Source organism: Fopius arisanus, unplaced genomic scaffold (assembly GCF_000806365.1).
Source record: "Fopius arisanus strain USDA-PBARC FA_bdor unplaced genomic scaffold, ASM80636v1 scaffold00004, whole genome shotgun sequence".
NCBI classification, from domain to species: Eukaryota; Metazoa; Arthropoda; class Insecta; order Hymenoptera; family Braconidae; genus Fopius; species Fopius arisanus.
Genome location: NW_011887743.1, coordinates 225,674 through 241,992, shown reverse-complemented (window position 1 = coordinate 241,992; position 16,319 = coordinate 225,674). Strand labels below are relative to the sequence as shown.

The 16,319-nt window shown below is 33.9% G+C and overlaps 2 protein-coding genes and 1 long non-coding RNA gene across 7 annotated transcripts; 2 read left to right on the top strand and 1 right to left on the bottom strand.

Moving 5' to 3' along the window:
- Positions 1 to 457: 457 nt before the first annotated feature.
- Positions 458 to 6,023, bottom strand: snf (U1 small nuclear ribonucleoprotein A snf). 4 transcript variants are annotated; one of them, XM_011312219.1, is made up of 3 exons: positions 5,916 to 6,023; positions 3,083 to 3,324; positions 458 to 1,146 (listed from the first exon to the last, which is right to left on the bottom strand). In XM_011312219.1, the coding sequence occupies exons 2-3, from the start codon at positions 3,317 to 3,319 to the stop codon at positions 691 to 693; spliced, it is 693 nt and encodes a 230-aa protein (XP_011310521.1). In that variant the 5' UTR covers positions 3,320 to 3,324; positions 5,916 to 6,023; the 3' UTR covers positions 458 to 690. The 4 variants fall into 4 exon arrangements, with proteins under 4 accessions (XP_011310521.1, XP_011310494.1, XP_011310503.1 ...); XM_011312192.1 differs by lacking the exon at positions 5,916 to 6,023 and adding an exon at positions 5,827 to 5,898; XM_011312201.1 differs by lacking the exon at positions 5,916 to 6,023 and adding an exon at positions 3,592 to 3,741.
- Positions 6,024 to 7,169: 1,146 nt separating this feature from the next.
- LOC105270929 (D1 chromosomal protein) lies at positions 7,170 to 10,154 on the top strand. Of its 2 annotated transcripts, none has more exons than XM_011312180.1 (3): positions 7,170 to 7,288; positions 8,544 to 8,786; positions 8,984 to 10,154. In XM_011312180.1, the coding sequence occupies exons 2-3, from the start codon at positions 8,562 to 8,564 to the stop codon at positions 9,113 to 9,115; spliced, it is 357 nt and encodes a 118-aa protein (XP_011310482.1). In that variant the 5' UTR covers positions 7,170 to 7,288; positions 8,544 to 8,561; the 3' UTR covers positions 9,116 to 10,154. The 2 variants fall into 2 exon arrangements, with proteins under 2 accessions (XP_011310482.1, XP_011310475.1); XM_011312173.1 differs by having other exon boundaries at positions 7,175 to 7,288; positions 8,981 to 10,154.
- A 4,493-nt stretch (positions 10,155 to 14,647) lies between these two features.
- Positions 14,648 to 15,587, top strand: LOC105270922 (uncharacterized). The gene is made up of 4 exons (XR_892609.1): positions 14,648 to 14,805; positions 14,892 to 14,926; positions 15,208 to 15,254; positions 15,321 to 15,587. It is a non-coding gene; the product is annotated as an uncharacterized lncRNA (long non-coding RNA).
- The last annotated feature ends 732 nt before the right edge of the window (positions 15,588 to 16,319 follow it).

Genomic DNA, 16,319 nt, shown 5'->3' with positions numbered 1-16,319 from the left:
TGGGACGATTATTTCGTTTCTTATTTATCCTAGAGCAAAATGCGACGAAATTTCTTCCCTCTTTAGAAATCCCCTGAAGTAGGGGTGACTCTTAGCTATTATTATACAAATATGTTACTTTACAACGATGATGATATATTTTCCCTAATATAAATAGAAAACAGGAAATTGATCTCGAAATATCTCGAAATTCTGGAAATAGGTCGAATGGCTGTCAGAGTAAGACTCGTAAGACGAAAGCGATCCGTCACCACGACGTCCGGATGATTTCGTAATACAAACAGGAGAGATTATGGTCTGTCCGCAATTAATTGGTCAAGTTCCTAGGTTGATTTCTTAAAATTGTGCTAGCAATGCAGAGAACGGCCTAGATTGCGTGAAATTGTCATTTTTTCAAGTGTTCTTCTTAGCATAGTACAATATGAAGTTTACATTTGAATTAAAAAAAAAAACCATCTCATGTAATTATTTATATTTATTTCAGAGCTTGAGATATAGAATAAATCTCCATTAATAATAGTGGACAAAGAACTGTCTCCATACTTCTTCAGTTGAATTTATTTACACCAACATATTTTTGAGAATTGAGACAATTGATGGAAATGCATATAAAAAACCGACACTGAGAAAATACTGCCCTGTCCCGATGCGAGACAATTCGCTTAAAAATGCAAAAAATGTTGTTAAAAATTATTTCTTAGCAAAGGATATTTTCATAGCGTGTGAAGGAGTAATTTTAAATCCTTGGAGAGCATCTTTAGCAGCACCGGATTGTACTTCGTTTTCGAACTCCACGAAGGCGATGTCATGTCGATTTGGAACAAGTCGCACTTCTTTGAAACCCGGGAACTGATTGAATAACATCGACAGCATCATTTCACTTGTTTCGTCTGGTAGATTAGTAAGGAAAAGAATTTGATTTGGAGGTTGTTCTGGTACTGCAGCATTCATCATTCCTGGATGCTGTTGAACACCAGGCTGATAACCTGGAGCTTGTACGTGTTTCTGGTCTTTGGCGCGTTTCTTCGCTCGTTTCGCTTCCTCATCAGCTGGAGCTGGTACTCGCTTGGGCTTCTTCGGTCTCTCTGCGTAAGTACCTTTCATTTTTGCTACCACGTCGCTATCACTTTTTGCATACTGTATTCTCTAAAAGAAACAATATCTAAATTAAGCTAAAATGTTCACAAATAGCGCCACCAAAAATGTTTTTGCAAATCGTTCTACATATATTTCATTTTTTAAATATTGTAGAAACGAAAAATATTCACGTCCGTCTTATTAATACCCTTTTTCATCCAAGGTTTTTTTATACCAATCTCTGCACTAACTGCAGATATTATGTTGTGTTAGACCCTTCCAAATGATGGTTAGCAAATAATCAACGTTATTTTTTAATAAGTCATATAGAACATATTATTATGAAAAAAATCTTGAAACTGAAATGACCCGATGGTATATGAAGACGCACAGTTAATCGGAAATTTCCGATCGCCATCAATTAACAAAAAATAGTGCGGATTTTTAATTTCGTACATCCACCTATTTTATTTGGAATAAGTTGGAAAACTTATCCATTCAAAAATGGTTCCATGTGAAACATTTCCTTAGCTTCCAGTTATATAAAAAACTATTTTCCCACGTCGTATCATTATCCCAATTTTCGTTCAAGTTACTTGGCGAATAAGGAACTAAATTCATAGATAATAATAAGAATAATTAAAAATATAAGAATTAGATGTCTCAATTTTTACACAAATTTGTGGTTGCAAAGATTTCCATAAAAAGAACGAACAAAACGAGCATCTGGTGCATTTTTCTAGGCGAGTGAGTATGTATTAGACATCGTCAAAAATTAACCATATTTTTTTTGTCACGTCGCACCCTCGCATCCTCGACATTCATATCTCTCAATCAGGTGACGGAGCGATTTTCTTTTACGATGCCTATTGACAAAATTCTTTTCCCATTCAATGAATATGTAAAAAAAGGTGACATGTCACATAATGCAAGATATAGACTTCCCAATTATTCTTAAATGACTACATGAGCTTTGTCGTTTACAAATATACGTACGCCGGGATTTTTTCGTAATAGCATTTGTGGAAAGTATTCCAAGGGCTACGACAATCAACAATTTCGAAATATGAGGAATTTTTAAAAATAAATTGCACCTTTTCTACTTCCAGAAAGAACTAATCGGTGCACATAGTTTCCAATGCATTGATCGATGCACTATTGGATTGGAGGCTGCTCATCTGAATGTTTACCCATTTTTAGTATTTTATTATCGGAAAAATGGTTTTGTATATATAATGGTTTGTAGAGCTCTGTTCTGGTGACTTATACGCTAATCTAGGCTAATGTTGGACTCGTGATGACAATTATAAGCGATTATTGTTTTACTTATTCCATAATTTTCCAAGGTATAGTTACTTAATCATAAATATTCTCCAACTCTACAAACAGACGCAATGATTTCATCTCGCTATGACTTCATCTCGCTAGTCGAAGTTCAATGCGATAATTCTCATTTTTAACTCAATGGGAATTCAATGGGATTTTCTCAATGAGCAGCGCGAAAAAACCAGTCGATGACCCGACAGAGAGATATGAATGTTTCGAAGGTACAAGATGAAACAAAAAGTATCGCTAATTTTTGACGAAGCCTAGTATGTATATTCCAATCGGACGAGGCAATAAATAGATACAAATCGAGATAACGTGGGAAGGGATGATTTTTTTTTTCACGATTAGGCCTGAAAATAACTAATTGCGTTTTTATAATAACTAATTTTTATGTGCTTGAGTTTAGGAAGTACGTAGTATGCATTTCCGCACGAGAAATATATACTATTCAATTACAGAAACTAAAAGAATAGATCCGCACTTATAGCGCTTACTAAAAAAAATTAAAAATTCTGAAAGAAAATATGACTTATCGGATGAACGCATGTGATCTATTTAAGAAAGAATACCCCATATTATCTATCCTGAACAGAGAAAATAATAGGACACTTCATTGAAAAAATCGGTTTTTATCTAACTGAGAAAAAATTAAAATTTTCATTAATCAATATATTACCATCGGCTTATCGTAGAACGGGAATCCCTGCATTGATCTCAACGCATTTGTCGCACTTGCTATTTCCTTGAATATAACGAAAGCTTGTCCTCGCATCTTAAGGGTTTTCATCGCCACAATATCCATTATTTGTCCGAATTGTGAAAAAATCGCATAAAGAGATTTTTTCAATTCCTCCTTCTTAATTTTTTCATTCAAATTGTTTATATAGATCGTGTTGTTTGGGCGAATATCCATGATCACTGGAATGAGAATAACATATAAAAGAGGTTAGAATCATTATAAAAATTTCATCAAGTTATTAATTAATCTTATATCGCGATAAGTACACTTCGTAAAAAAATTAACACTTATGTCTTCATTGTTAATAATACAAAATCATTACTATTACATTATCGTTATCGTTATAATTGATACTTCTCCACCCAACACTTGATTCAACTGATGTAAAGGTTCTTAATATAATCCAAGAAATAAAAATTCAAGATTTTAAATTAAAAAATCATCACCTTAGAATAATGATTTCCCGTTTTTAAATGAATAATTGATGAAGATGTTTTCATAAATTTTATGCGAAGATCATTACTGTGACGCCGGTGTTGGCGTCAATATCTGGTATACTAAACAATTGAGGTTATGTAGACGCATATGTAGCATGGACGTTTTGAGGAAAAGTTACTAGATGCCTAGAATCTAGGCCCCTAGATAACCAAATAATTAAAAGCGATAGGTGGCAGTGTTTGTTAAGAATTTTTGTCCGCCAAAGTCAAATTATTTTGATTGAGTCGTTTCAAAATTGAATGAATTTTATAATATCTCGAGAAATGGAGGGAAACAGACCAATGGACTTTGAGAAAGAAAAATAATTCCACAAGCGTGGGACAAAACCGGTTCGTTATAAGCCAAATCATAAATCACTAGCACTGAGTTTGACTTTTCAAATAATTCTATCGCGTCAACGCTTTTCTAAAATTTGCAAAAAAATCGAAGAGAAAGTTCAGTGACATCTCAATGGAATAATCTAAAATTTGAATAGTTGAATGTATAATTTTTGGTTGGCTTTTGAGAAGTTTGTGTTGACCAATTTCAATGTCTCTCGGGTATGGGGACACTTTTTGGGGAAAATTTTTCTCCGTGTAACTTTCCACTATTGAACGAAACTTGTTAGTAAACGAAAAAGCACTTTCGATACAGGCAGAACATAGTAGCACTGACAAGTAGTTATTTGACAGTTTTCTGATCAATAAAAGCACAAAGTACTATATAGTGTACTGTGGAAACACATCGCATCGTATTGACGTATACCAAAAGTGTCTATTACTTCTACAATTCAAGGGAACAAGTTGAGATGAAATTTATCAGCGGTTCTGGTTACAACCAGCATTCAGAGAAGAGGAGCGTTTATAATGCAGGTAGAGGTATTTAACGTCCAGAGAAGATCTTTAGGTTACGCGATGGGAAAGTCTTGAGCTATTGGACCAGGTGTTCTTCCTTAGGCAACACCTCCATGAGACGTATCGATGAAGTACGATAAGAGCTAGCTCAGGCATAAGTAGTCATCATTTTTAATTATTACTCATATTACGCAGCAGAAATTCGGCTCCTGTCCAATGCAGCCTTGGCAAGAAATTTAAATTCTATTTAGCTCCACAGGGAATTCACTGCATTCATTAATTCAGCAAATTCTGAGAATATTCAACAACACTTGCCAAACTATTCTCGATGGATCGTTTCAATGAACTGTCCTCAGAACACCGGTGCTATAAGTTTCGCTCCCACAAGGTCTGTAAATGGTGGAAATTTAACGATCTTAAATTGAGGTAAATTCCGATGGAGTGAAAATCCACGCAAAGAAAGTCCTCAAAGTGACAAGGATCATTGTCGAAGTCTGTTTGAATGCAGACATTGCAACATGCAACAACTTGGATTTCCACTTGACGATAAGGCGAGGCAAAACCTGAAATTTTCGTCAACACTCTCAACAGGTGTGTCTTTCTTGAGATCTTTGATGACAGTGTGCCTACCGATGATGAACAGGTACCTCCGATACAGTCCGGCCAGGGGTCGGGATAAATATCTATTACAGCTCCACCTCAAATATTCACAGTTTTTAATTAATTTCTCCAATTAATTCTTCGCTACGAAGCCTTGCAATTGGATTACATTCAACACTATTCCGGGGTCATCAGTACTGTGTTGAGATATATATTTTGATAAGAGAAAAATAAAAATTAATTAATTAATTCTAGTAAGTTCTTTTAATATGTTAGGGCGTGCATCGATACCTTCCACTTTGGTGTAAAATCTATTTCTAGTATTCATTTAAGATTTTTGCGAAAAAGAAATTGATCGTTATAAGATGTAAGTATTTCAAATTTCCCCCCTGGTATTACTACGCCCCTCGTTTTTCGACTTAGAAACTCTCGTCGGTTCCCTCCTGGTCACACCAGTTGTTATTCACAATTTATCGGACAAAAAATAATAATGCAAATAATTCACAGTTTCACTATCAATCGCTTACAAACGAATTCCAAACGATATAAATTGTAATAATAATTAATTTATCTCATGGGGGGTATCAATCTGTTCAATTAATATTAATATGACAGGTTATGTGATGAATATATTTTTTGTATTTTTCGTAATATAAGTATTAATTTTTACTTTGAATATAAGTTACGTCAGGTCGTATAAAATAGTAATCGAAATAAAAAAAGAAACGTAAACAAAAACAATTCACTCACTCTTGTGTTGAGAATAATGGGAAATTATGTAATGGATTTAATACAGTCCCAAACAAGTTGACAAGTACTGAGATTTTTATAATTCGCACCTGATTATCATCATAAATCCCGACTATAATTTCATTTAATCTTCATTAAGCTTCCATTTGCATCATGCGATAGCCAGGCGATATGTTTAACGAGTCAACACGTGACCCCTTTTCCCTCTCCCCCATTTACTAGAAGTCGGCGTCTGCGTAAATAAAATTTGTCCATCAATTATATATTGTAGTTATCACTATTTTGCCTGAAATTTCCACAATAAACACTGTCTTCTAATTTATGTTTATATGATGAAATTCGTGAAATCAGGTTTCCCTTGCTCAAATGAGAACAATTTAACCATATATTCATAAATCTGAAGTTAAATGAAGGAAAAAATATAATAATTCGATTATCAAACGCCTCTAAACAATGTTGTCTCTGAAGAGGATTATTAATTTCTAACATGCCCAACCGATGAAGTTGCAATGAAGTGGTAATTGCAAAAATTTTTTAACAATCGAAAAAAATGAAAACTATCACTTCAAAGACTAAATCCGAAATAAAATTGAGTTCTAATAAAGTTCTTCATTATTTCCTCTCCAACAATCAACCCGGGAAATCAATGCCCAAGTACCCGCCATAACGAGAGCGGTTTTGACTACAGTTGAATTTCCGTCTCTCACTTTTCAATAATAAAATAAAAACTTTCAACTACACTTCTTAATAAATAAGTATTTTTTTTCTCTTGAAAAAAAAATTGGAAAAGTCCCGTACTCATAGGCAGTTATGTGGAATCTTGAGAATTTTTTAAAAATTAACAAGAGAATATCAACGACTGGTTGGAGCTTCCTGAATGAATCGATCCGCGGAGAATCCACGTGAAGAGTGGGGAAGTAGAGAGTGGGAGATTTTTTGGCGGGAATGTATTACAACGCGAGGAGACTACTCTGGGAGTTAATATTATCCGGAACAATAATCCATTGCAATCCACTTTTAAAGAGCTCTTGAAATAAAATAAAAATAACAACCTTAATGCAACGATTGATACCAATAATTGAATGAATCAAGTGGACTATTAGACAGGTTTTGAAAAAATAATTGATGGGACAATAAGAAAAGTGAAAAAAAAACATGATTTGAGAGTGTAGGGGGGGGGGGCATGATGATCGAAGAGAGTGGGGGTAGAGTTTAGGGAGGGAGAAAAGTATGAGTGTATGATATTGAAGAGGCCGCGAGCTGAGCGTATATAGGATAGAGGACAGAGGTATTAGTGCGGTAAGAGTGTATTGGTGATTGGAGAAGTGTGAGAAGAGCTAGCTCGAGGGAGGTATTCGCGATAGTGGAACTCGAATCGCGTCTCAGTGTGCTAGACGCCGACGCTACGACGCGCGCACCGGCAACCGCCTTTGTCTCCTACAACACCACGAAAGATCCGGAGGTGAGTATCCGCTGTGAACGTTTATCATCGCGCTTCAACTGAAAATTCATCTATTTTTTCGTTAAGGTATTTTTATTTATATATTTTATAACCCCACAGGTTTACATGATTTGAAGTGATGTGAAAAACGTAGGAATAATTGGTTAGGATAATTAGGGAATTTTGTGGATGAATTTGAGATTGGTTGAAGGGTTACTTGCAGAGATATTAATTTTCGCAGCAAGCCAAATGGATTTACGGGTGTTTGTGGGCTTTGCGACGCACGCTCGACGCCGCGTCCTCTTCTCTCTCGCTGTTCTGACACTGTAGTTCAATTTAATGGCGTCTCAAGCCGGGAAAATACTTATTTGTGCAATTAATTTTACTGATTGTATTTCTCAGTGATTTTTTAAAATTTCAACTTTCCGCCTATTTTTTTTTTTTAGCCACTCTGAGCATTTTTCTACGGGGCTATTTCATGTCAGAATTCTCTATGAAGTGGATAAAAAGTGACGCGCGAATTTCCACGATGTTTGGCGTCGGTTCTCTCTCGACTCGGAAACGGTTAAGGGCGCCGCCGTTACCCACGCGTCGTTTTCTCTCGAGGTTTCTCCAACTTGTATTTTGAAAATGGCGGGCGAGTAATTTTTCGCTAATTTATAATTGAATACAGAATTAATCATCCACGTAACTCGACATTTATACCATGAATTTGAAATATTTTCACTAATTTTATAGGTATTTTTATAAATTTATTATGATTTTCTCCGTGTTCATGGTCGTTTTTTTTTATCTTAAAGTACTGGCGGGAACGTATGAGAGTTCAATGCGACTTACGAGTGATGAGAGCTTGATAGTACTAGAAATTCGTAAAAATCCTGACATGTCATGTATTTTCCAATTTCCTATAATCAAACAAAGTGACTCGGTATTTTTTTCTCAATCCATTTTCGCTAAGTATTAAAAACAACCAAAAACCACCATTATCTTTGCAATTAAGTTTTTTAAACTTTCCGTTTTAATTCTTCCATTTTTTTCCGAAATTAGATTGGCGTGCCTTCAGTCAGTGAAAGAGTTGATCTTACTAACTTTATTATTAATATTTGTTGCTTAGTGCCCACAAATATATATTCTTATCTGCCTGTATATTATTCACTCGGTCTTTTTTTCCCAAATCTTCAAACATCAAAGGAATAATTGATTGTAAAACCTTGACAAGCAAAATCATTGACTCTACATTAGTTAACCAGAAATATATATTTTCTATGAATTTCAGAGCTATCCAAGTTTGAATATGTCCGACGACAATTCACCAGTAGTTGAGGAGCAGAAGAAGAAGCGTGGAAGGCCCGCGAAATCGGATAAAGGTGCTGTCAAAGAGCCCAAGAAACGTGGCAGATCAGCAGTAGAAAAAACCAACAATACACCACGTCCACCAAAATCTGATAATGAAGATGATGCACCACCTGGTCCAGTCAAGAGGGGACGAGGAAGACCTAAAGGTTCCCATAAAAAGAAGGTAATAAAAGTGAGGAATATATTTTCAATTTCAAAAATTATTGAATTATTCCAAAGTATTGCCTATCGTTTACATTTAAGGTTCGCTCATGTGTTGAAGGTATACATGATTATTGATTGAAAAATAAAATTGATGCCATTTGTAATGCCCAACTTTTACTGAGGATCTAATATTTTTGTTATTGCTTTTCGTAGCAGGGTTCGCCGAAATCAACTGCTCCATCATCAGGACGTGGACGTGGAAGGCCCAAGAAGGTAGAAGAAAAACCAGAAAGTACTGGTGAGGAAGAGGACGAGCAGGAAGATGAGGAGGATGAGGAAGAGAATTGAACTGATTGAAAAAAAATTATTCCAACTTTATGGTCTTCACGAACTTGAAGTCCCTATCATCAACATTAAACAAAGAACAAATCATTTTTTGCCTGATTCTGCATTACGTCCTCTTTCTATTATTTTAATTTAGCATATTTTTTCTATGATTTGCACTATTTGGTAAAGTGATGAAAACCCGTGTGACGAGTAGAGACATTTAAAGAAAAAAAAGAAAATTGTAAGTTTTTAAAAATTAATCATAAGATGGCCAATTTAATCAAGTGAAAGTTGGGAATAAAAATACTAACCAAGATCAGCTAAGATTGGTGTATGGGAAGAGCAAACTTGTTAATGAATTTTACTCTCAATAAGACAATAGTTCAATGCACAGTGCGTCGTATTTTCTCCATTTTTTTTTAAGTATTATTTTATAAATGAACATTTTGGACGTAATCAGATGACATTAAAAAGTCCAATTGATTCGATTTATGAATAGTGAAGAAAACATACGACAACTTATGAATGGACAGAATAAGAAGCATTAAAATACATTTGAAAATATATCATGAGTTTTGTAGTAATTTTTCTCCTATAGCTTTTGCTGATTTTTATGAAAAACTCGAATTAAATTATCTACTCGTGCACACTAATGGTAATCTCCGAATGAGCGAAGTAAAAATTCCAGTTGAATTACATCCATAAAACAGACTATTCCACAATGGTAAAAATTGAATACAACAATTATTCAGAATCCAGTGTTGAGGAATTCTATTCTTAAGGACGATAATAAGAGAAATTTGAAAAAAAATGTTTTTAAAAATGAAAAGTAGTACTCTAAAAGGATACTCTCTTGTATGTTATAAAAGCGTGAAATCTATTTCTACGTATTGCAATTGTCAAACAAATAAAAAGAAGAGGAACAGAAGAGAATGGAAATAAAAATGTAATAACTACGTAAGCAAATGGACACCAGACTCCCGTTTCTGAGGCAGAGCAACATTGTGTGAATGTAAAATTTGTATTAAAGTAAATAAATTCAGAAAATACTCTTATTTAATTCGATATATTCTGTAACAACATTAATACAGCCATTAACAAGTGCAATTTTTGTTAGTATAGTAACAGTCAGCCCTGAAATTACTCTAGGCATTTCTGGTCAGTGACTTATAAAGACTCGCAGATCTTGTGAAATTCTTGTCAAATTTTTAACAAACACAAGAGAGTTCGTCGGTTGTATTGTTTTCACTCAGCTGTTTTTTCTTTGTTTTTCATCTTGTTAAATTGCTCCTTCACAAACTTTTTGTTAAAGACACTTTAGTAGTTTTACTCATGTTGAATGGAATAGTCATGGACGATGTACTTTAGCATTTTTCACCTCCTATCTCTGCATGAAATCATTCAAGACGAGCACGAATAAGCTATTTTTATTTCTTCCCAAACAGACTGAGCTTCATTGAACCACCTCAATCATCAGTGGGTATATCTGTGCCAATAATTTTCATTAGGATAATTATAATTGGTATTTGAAAGCCTGTTTCATTAAGCAGTACTATTTGTGATTGTCAATTGTAACCAGAATGTAAAATAATTGTACATCAATTTTTTAATGTATGTCATAGTGGAAAATTTATTCGTCATAACATCTCATTTCTTCTCACTATTGTCCAACAACTGTTCTGCTCTTAGCTTAAAGGTCGGTAATTGATGAAGAAAGCTTAATTCTATGGGCATCTATAACAAAAAAACATAGGATAATGCTCGCTATTATCTTACACGTAAAATTCATTGGGAGGGTGCAAATATCCGTGTACCGGGGAGATAATCTAGGGGAAAAATCTCAGGTATTCGAAAATTTATTTAAATTGAATTGTTATGAAATTATAGCCGGGGGATGACAGATAGGAGTGAACCATTGCATCGAAATTGTCAACCTAGAGCTTGACAAGTTGAAAACCCTCACCATTGCTAATGAAGTTGTTCATTCTTTTTAAAGATGGTGGATAATTTGAGGGGTATCTTAAGAACTATTTATTGTAGGTCGTTTGATTTGTCTCTAAATGGTTACGATTTTCTCGAAAATAACCTCATCTCATTAAAATTTTTTTTCAAAATGCATTTACACATACGTTCTATCCAGATGCATAGAACATTATTTTGTTGAAATGTTTTCAAATAGTACCATCGATCACTTGTTTCTTCCATCGGGCTTATTTTTTTTATTTGAAAGAATTAAGAAAATTCGGAATATAAAAAAAGTATATTGTATATGGATTATTCCTCAAATTTTTACCTTCAAATTTTGCAAGCGTTTTCTGTATTTTTTAGCAAAAATTCCGGTCTAAATGAAGGAGTAAGAACGCGGACGAGGATCTCTATCTCAATTATTGCAGGAGATATCGATGATTTGTTTTTTTTTTTTAATTTTGAAATCGTTATCTTGTCAAATAAAAATACGCGTCCTTATTTAGAACAAACGAATCATTGAAACCCACAGCTGTCATTGGAAAAAAATGGTTGTTTATGTATCTATAATATAGATTCTATATAGATATTGGTACAGAAAAATCAAAAACAACGTTTCAAACAGCGATTTGGACCTGTTCCCTGCACTGTTTTGGTTTCAACTTAAAATTTTGGAAATTTCCTACCGTAAAAAATATTTCTAGTTTCGTTTCTGTCAAAAAATTTATTTCTTCGAAAAAATAATTTTTTGAGAACACCTTGGAATCTAATGGAGATATAATAAGATTTTTTTGACAATACCGCCGTACACTGAGAAAAAAAATTACTTTTGCCAGGAACATTTTCGTCCCACCAGTAAATGTGGTCATCAATGTGTAAATATTCCCCTAAGACTTGCTAATGCCAAATATATTTTTTTGTGATTAGTAAATATTCTTGGCTAAAGACATTTTTTTTCTCCGTGTAGTTTGTCAAATATTTATCACGAAAAATTGTTATATTCAATTATCTATTAGTTTCTCCACAATATCTTAGGATTGAAGCAGAATATTCAATTATGTGCAATAATAATCGGATGGGCATGTACTGAAAAAAGACGAGGAAATTCTACACAAAATACTATCGATTTATTAAATATCTCTGGTCGTTAAATTGCAATATGTACACCGCTTCGATAATTGTCTGATATTTTTTTTTGAGTGTTTCTCCGTCTGATTAACACTTCGATTAACAAGATGATTACTAGGCAACTAACTGATATTAATTGATGAGAAAATTGTGAATTCAACCGAATGGATTGACTTTGATGATTAACGCGTTCTTTTGGCTATATTAATTGTGTGTCCGTTTTCGATGACGTCTGAATGACTATTACTAACGATACTGTCCTTCCCGTTGGACATCCAAGACAATACACTAATTTTTTTCTCTTATTTGAAAAACACCGATGACCGTTACCCGCAGGATCTCGATTCCTATCCGATGAAACGCTGAAGCGCCTACAGTTGCGTTTCATAAATCTTTCATATAGTCCAGGACAAAATCTATCAAAAAGGTTTCTACAATAAATTTTCTAGCTCTTTTCAATCCCGAGATATTTATTGACAATTGCTTTTTGACTGCGAATGATACTCGTTGCATCTGGGGTTTTTGTTCGGGCTTAGATTTCTATACGTTTTCTTCCATTTCATCAGTCAAAAAAGAATCGAAAAATATTTAACGGAGTAAAATCACCAAATGCAGACGTTTCTCAATGGTATTCTTCAAAAACTAATTTTTAATAAGCAGTACATTTTTTCATCTTCTCTATTTTACCTTTGAATTGATGGCTGTGTTAGGTTTGGACGAATTGATGATTTATTATATATATCCGTTTATTATAAATAAATACAATTCGCCTTAGCAGCTACAACATAATATTTTTATTTAGTGGATACTTATACCTGAAAGTGTCAGGCACATCTGCACTCACCGTTCTCGTCTTTAGTACTATTATAATTTCATCATAATAGTACTAAATAATAAATGTTAGAACTCGAAATTATAGAATAATCAGGGTCATAAATTAACAAGAAATAAAATAATAATAAAAAGACGTTTAATAATTGCCGCAATCTAAATCAATTACACAATTTGACTTGAATAAAGGCAATTATGAGAGGAAAAAATAGAAAGAAATCGATTGAATTAGTGATAACGGAATTCACTGACTTTACACTTAGGACCAGGTTTCTCATAAGTTAACCACGAGATTAGCAGCCATATTTAAGTACGGGTTAAATGCTCCCATTGACTGCAATTTAATCTGGCTTTAATTTCAATCCATCGGAATTCTTGACCCAACATTAACGAAATAATGGTTAACTAACTTAATCATGGTTAAATTAACCAGAAAAGTGGCGCTAAGAGATTAAGGATGTTCTACACAAATATATGGAGTTATAATTAACGTATTTTCAGTTTTCTGGCAAACTTACCATGGGATTGACGTGAAAAAATATAACGTTTTTGCATTTCGTCATTATCTATAGACTCACGGAGTTTCAAGATGATGCAAACATTTTTCTGCGTTTTTTCCATCCTTTTAAGAATCACAAAACTGTAGAGAAAATGCATGAAAATGATCGCATCGCCACAAAACTTGGTGAGCCAATAAATAATGACAAAACGCAAGAACGTTATATTTTTTCTACATCAATCCCATTGATGATCTGCCAAATAAATGAAAAAAACGTGAATTTTGACTATACATGGGTGTGGAATATTTGTACATCGTACGAATCATAATACAATCCAAAGGATCGGTCAGTCAATATATATATTTGCGAGAGAGAGATTCATTTGATTCACCGTTTCATTATTCGTTTGGTGATGGAATCATCGGGTTAATGAATTAATGAATGTTTACTACAAAGAGTCAATTTATTGACTGCTTGCAATGAGAATTTTGTAGCCCATTTGCCGGTTCATCGAACAAATACACAGGGAGAGAAATATTCAAGAAAAATTACAGAACATTTCACGTAATCCGCCAGTGAGAATCATTTTCGGGAAATAAATCTGGAACTTTCAGTAAACTTTCGGTTTCTGTCACCGAAAAAATTCGAAATAGTCACGTATTTTTTTGGGGATTTTAAAAACGAACGAAATTTCAGGACTTATTATGTCCTAGAACAGAAAAATTATTGGGTGTTCAAAAATTTATACGGAACATTCTGGAAAAATCCGCCTCTCACGGTGACTCATAGCTAGCCATGAGGCGTCAGATGGATGAGTAATTTTTGAACATTTTGAACAATTTTTGAACAGATCGTAGAATTTATGTGATGATTGCGTCGCTTGTTGTTCCGTAATTTTTCTTGAATATTTCTCTCCGTGCACTTGATTGTTTATCATGCGGAATTTGGCATTACAAAGGTGGGCGTAATTGCTCTAAAATTTATCCCGATCTGCGTATTTTTGGCCGTAATATTTTCCGGTATCGCGAATCGGATCGTCAAGATAACCGAGGGGCTGATGAAGAGACTGATTCTGGAATCAGATATCTGATAATCACGTGGATCAGTTCGGCGGTCGATATACTCTTGATTGATGCGAGGACAAGACGGATTATTATTTTGGAAAAATGGTGAAGAGTGCATTCGGTTAATGCACGGGCGCATTGAATGAAATTAAGCCGATTGACCAGGATTTCGAAACGTCGAATGTGGTTGAGGTTTGAGAAATCCAAGTAATTTATTCGTTCGGTTCGTTCTAATTCATGAAGTGACGATTTTATTCTGAAACAATTTAGCAAAAATGTGGATAACCCAATTTTTTTACAATGCTTTAGGTGTCTATTTTATTCCAGACCAGACTTCCCTAAAGGTCAGTATTACAGACCTCTTTTGGAATATCTGTTAATGAAAAAACCGTTTCTCTTTTAACAAACTAAATTTCAAGATAAAAGTTATATTCGTAGAAGCTTTCTTAACAATGTTAAAATTTTGAGCCGTCACAACATTTTCGAAAAGAATATTTTCTTCTTCGCTCGTCTACCCCATACGAAATTATGGTGTGGAAAAAAATGGATTTATTGATTCATATACGGTGGAGCATCTCTTATCCAACACAATTGACGGATTGTTCTTTGCTTTATTTTCATTTAGGAGTTAAATGCCTGACAGCAATCCCTGGAGAATCTCTGTAATTAAAGGTTTAATGATCACTAGTTCAATGGAGGAGAATAATCCAAAGGACTTATTTGATCCTTGATTTTTAGGCTTTCAAACATTGCGTATCTTCCAAGACAATTGAACTATCAACATCAAAAATAATTGGAGGTGGCTTGAGGATGTTCGACATGCACATAAATATATAATATTACATTATATTATAATCCAAATTTATGGTTTTAAAATTTCTTGACAAATTATCGATAAGATTTTCATGTAAAAAAATATAACATTTAATGGTTCATCAAGTTTTACGGTGGTGCGATGATTTTCATGTATTTTCTCTCGAGTGTTGCGATTCTTTTTATAAACAAATGGAGAATTGATCTTATATCGTATATCATATAGTTGTGTTTGCTAATAAATTAGCAATATGCTTCCGAATGGTTATCTTCCATATTATTTCTTCCTTTCACCAATAAATTTTCATTTTTATTTTATTAAATTGAGTGCTTCCGTAACAGTTTACTTTTACAACCGAAAATAAAAAAGTAATTTTCTACGTTTAAGAACTTAATTTTCGTGAGCTATTAGCGGAGGTCGAAATCGAGATAAAAATCTTCGCCTCTATCCAACAAATAAGGCCGAGAGCTACCGTGTACACGATACAACTACCCCTTCTATTATATACAATCCATAAAATACAAACGCCACAAGTTACATGAAATCTGGGAATAGGTAGATCTTATAAATCGCCCTCAAGCTTTTCGTTGATGTAAGTTTTCCTTTTTTTCGATTAATATTGCCAAGTATACGACGATGGCAACGGACTTATTTCACTATTTTCCCGATTTCTATTATCTTTCGGTTACATTGAGGTCACTATGTTAGCAGCAGTTCGTTCCAACCTAACCTCGGCTCAATTTGGCGTTGGGATTTTGCCATCAGTGTATTCAAACCGTTGAATTATTACAGGGAAAAAGAGGAGAATGTTTTATTTCTTCCGTCGGATTTCATGTCTTTTATTTAGTTCCATTATTATAATGATTTATTTTATGGTAATGAACCTGCCGCACGCCATGACAAAACTTCAACTTCATCGAAAC

Bases quoted from the DNA above. Each gene is read 5' to 3' on its own strand.
- LOC105270929 (XM_011312173.1), top strand. From the start codon at position 8,562: ATGTCCGACGACAATTCACCAGTAGTTGAGGAGCAGAAGAAGAAGCGT. The intron at 8,787-8,980 runs GTAATAAAAGTG...TGCTTTTCGTAG, and splicing joins AAGGTTCCCATAAAAAGAAG to CAGGGTTCGCCGAAATCAAC.
- snf (XM_011312192.1), bottom strand. The intron at 1,147-3,082 runs GTAATATATTGA...TGTTTCTTTTAG, and splicing joins CGTTCTACGATAAGCCGATG to AGAATACAGTATGCAAAAAG.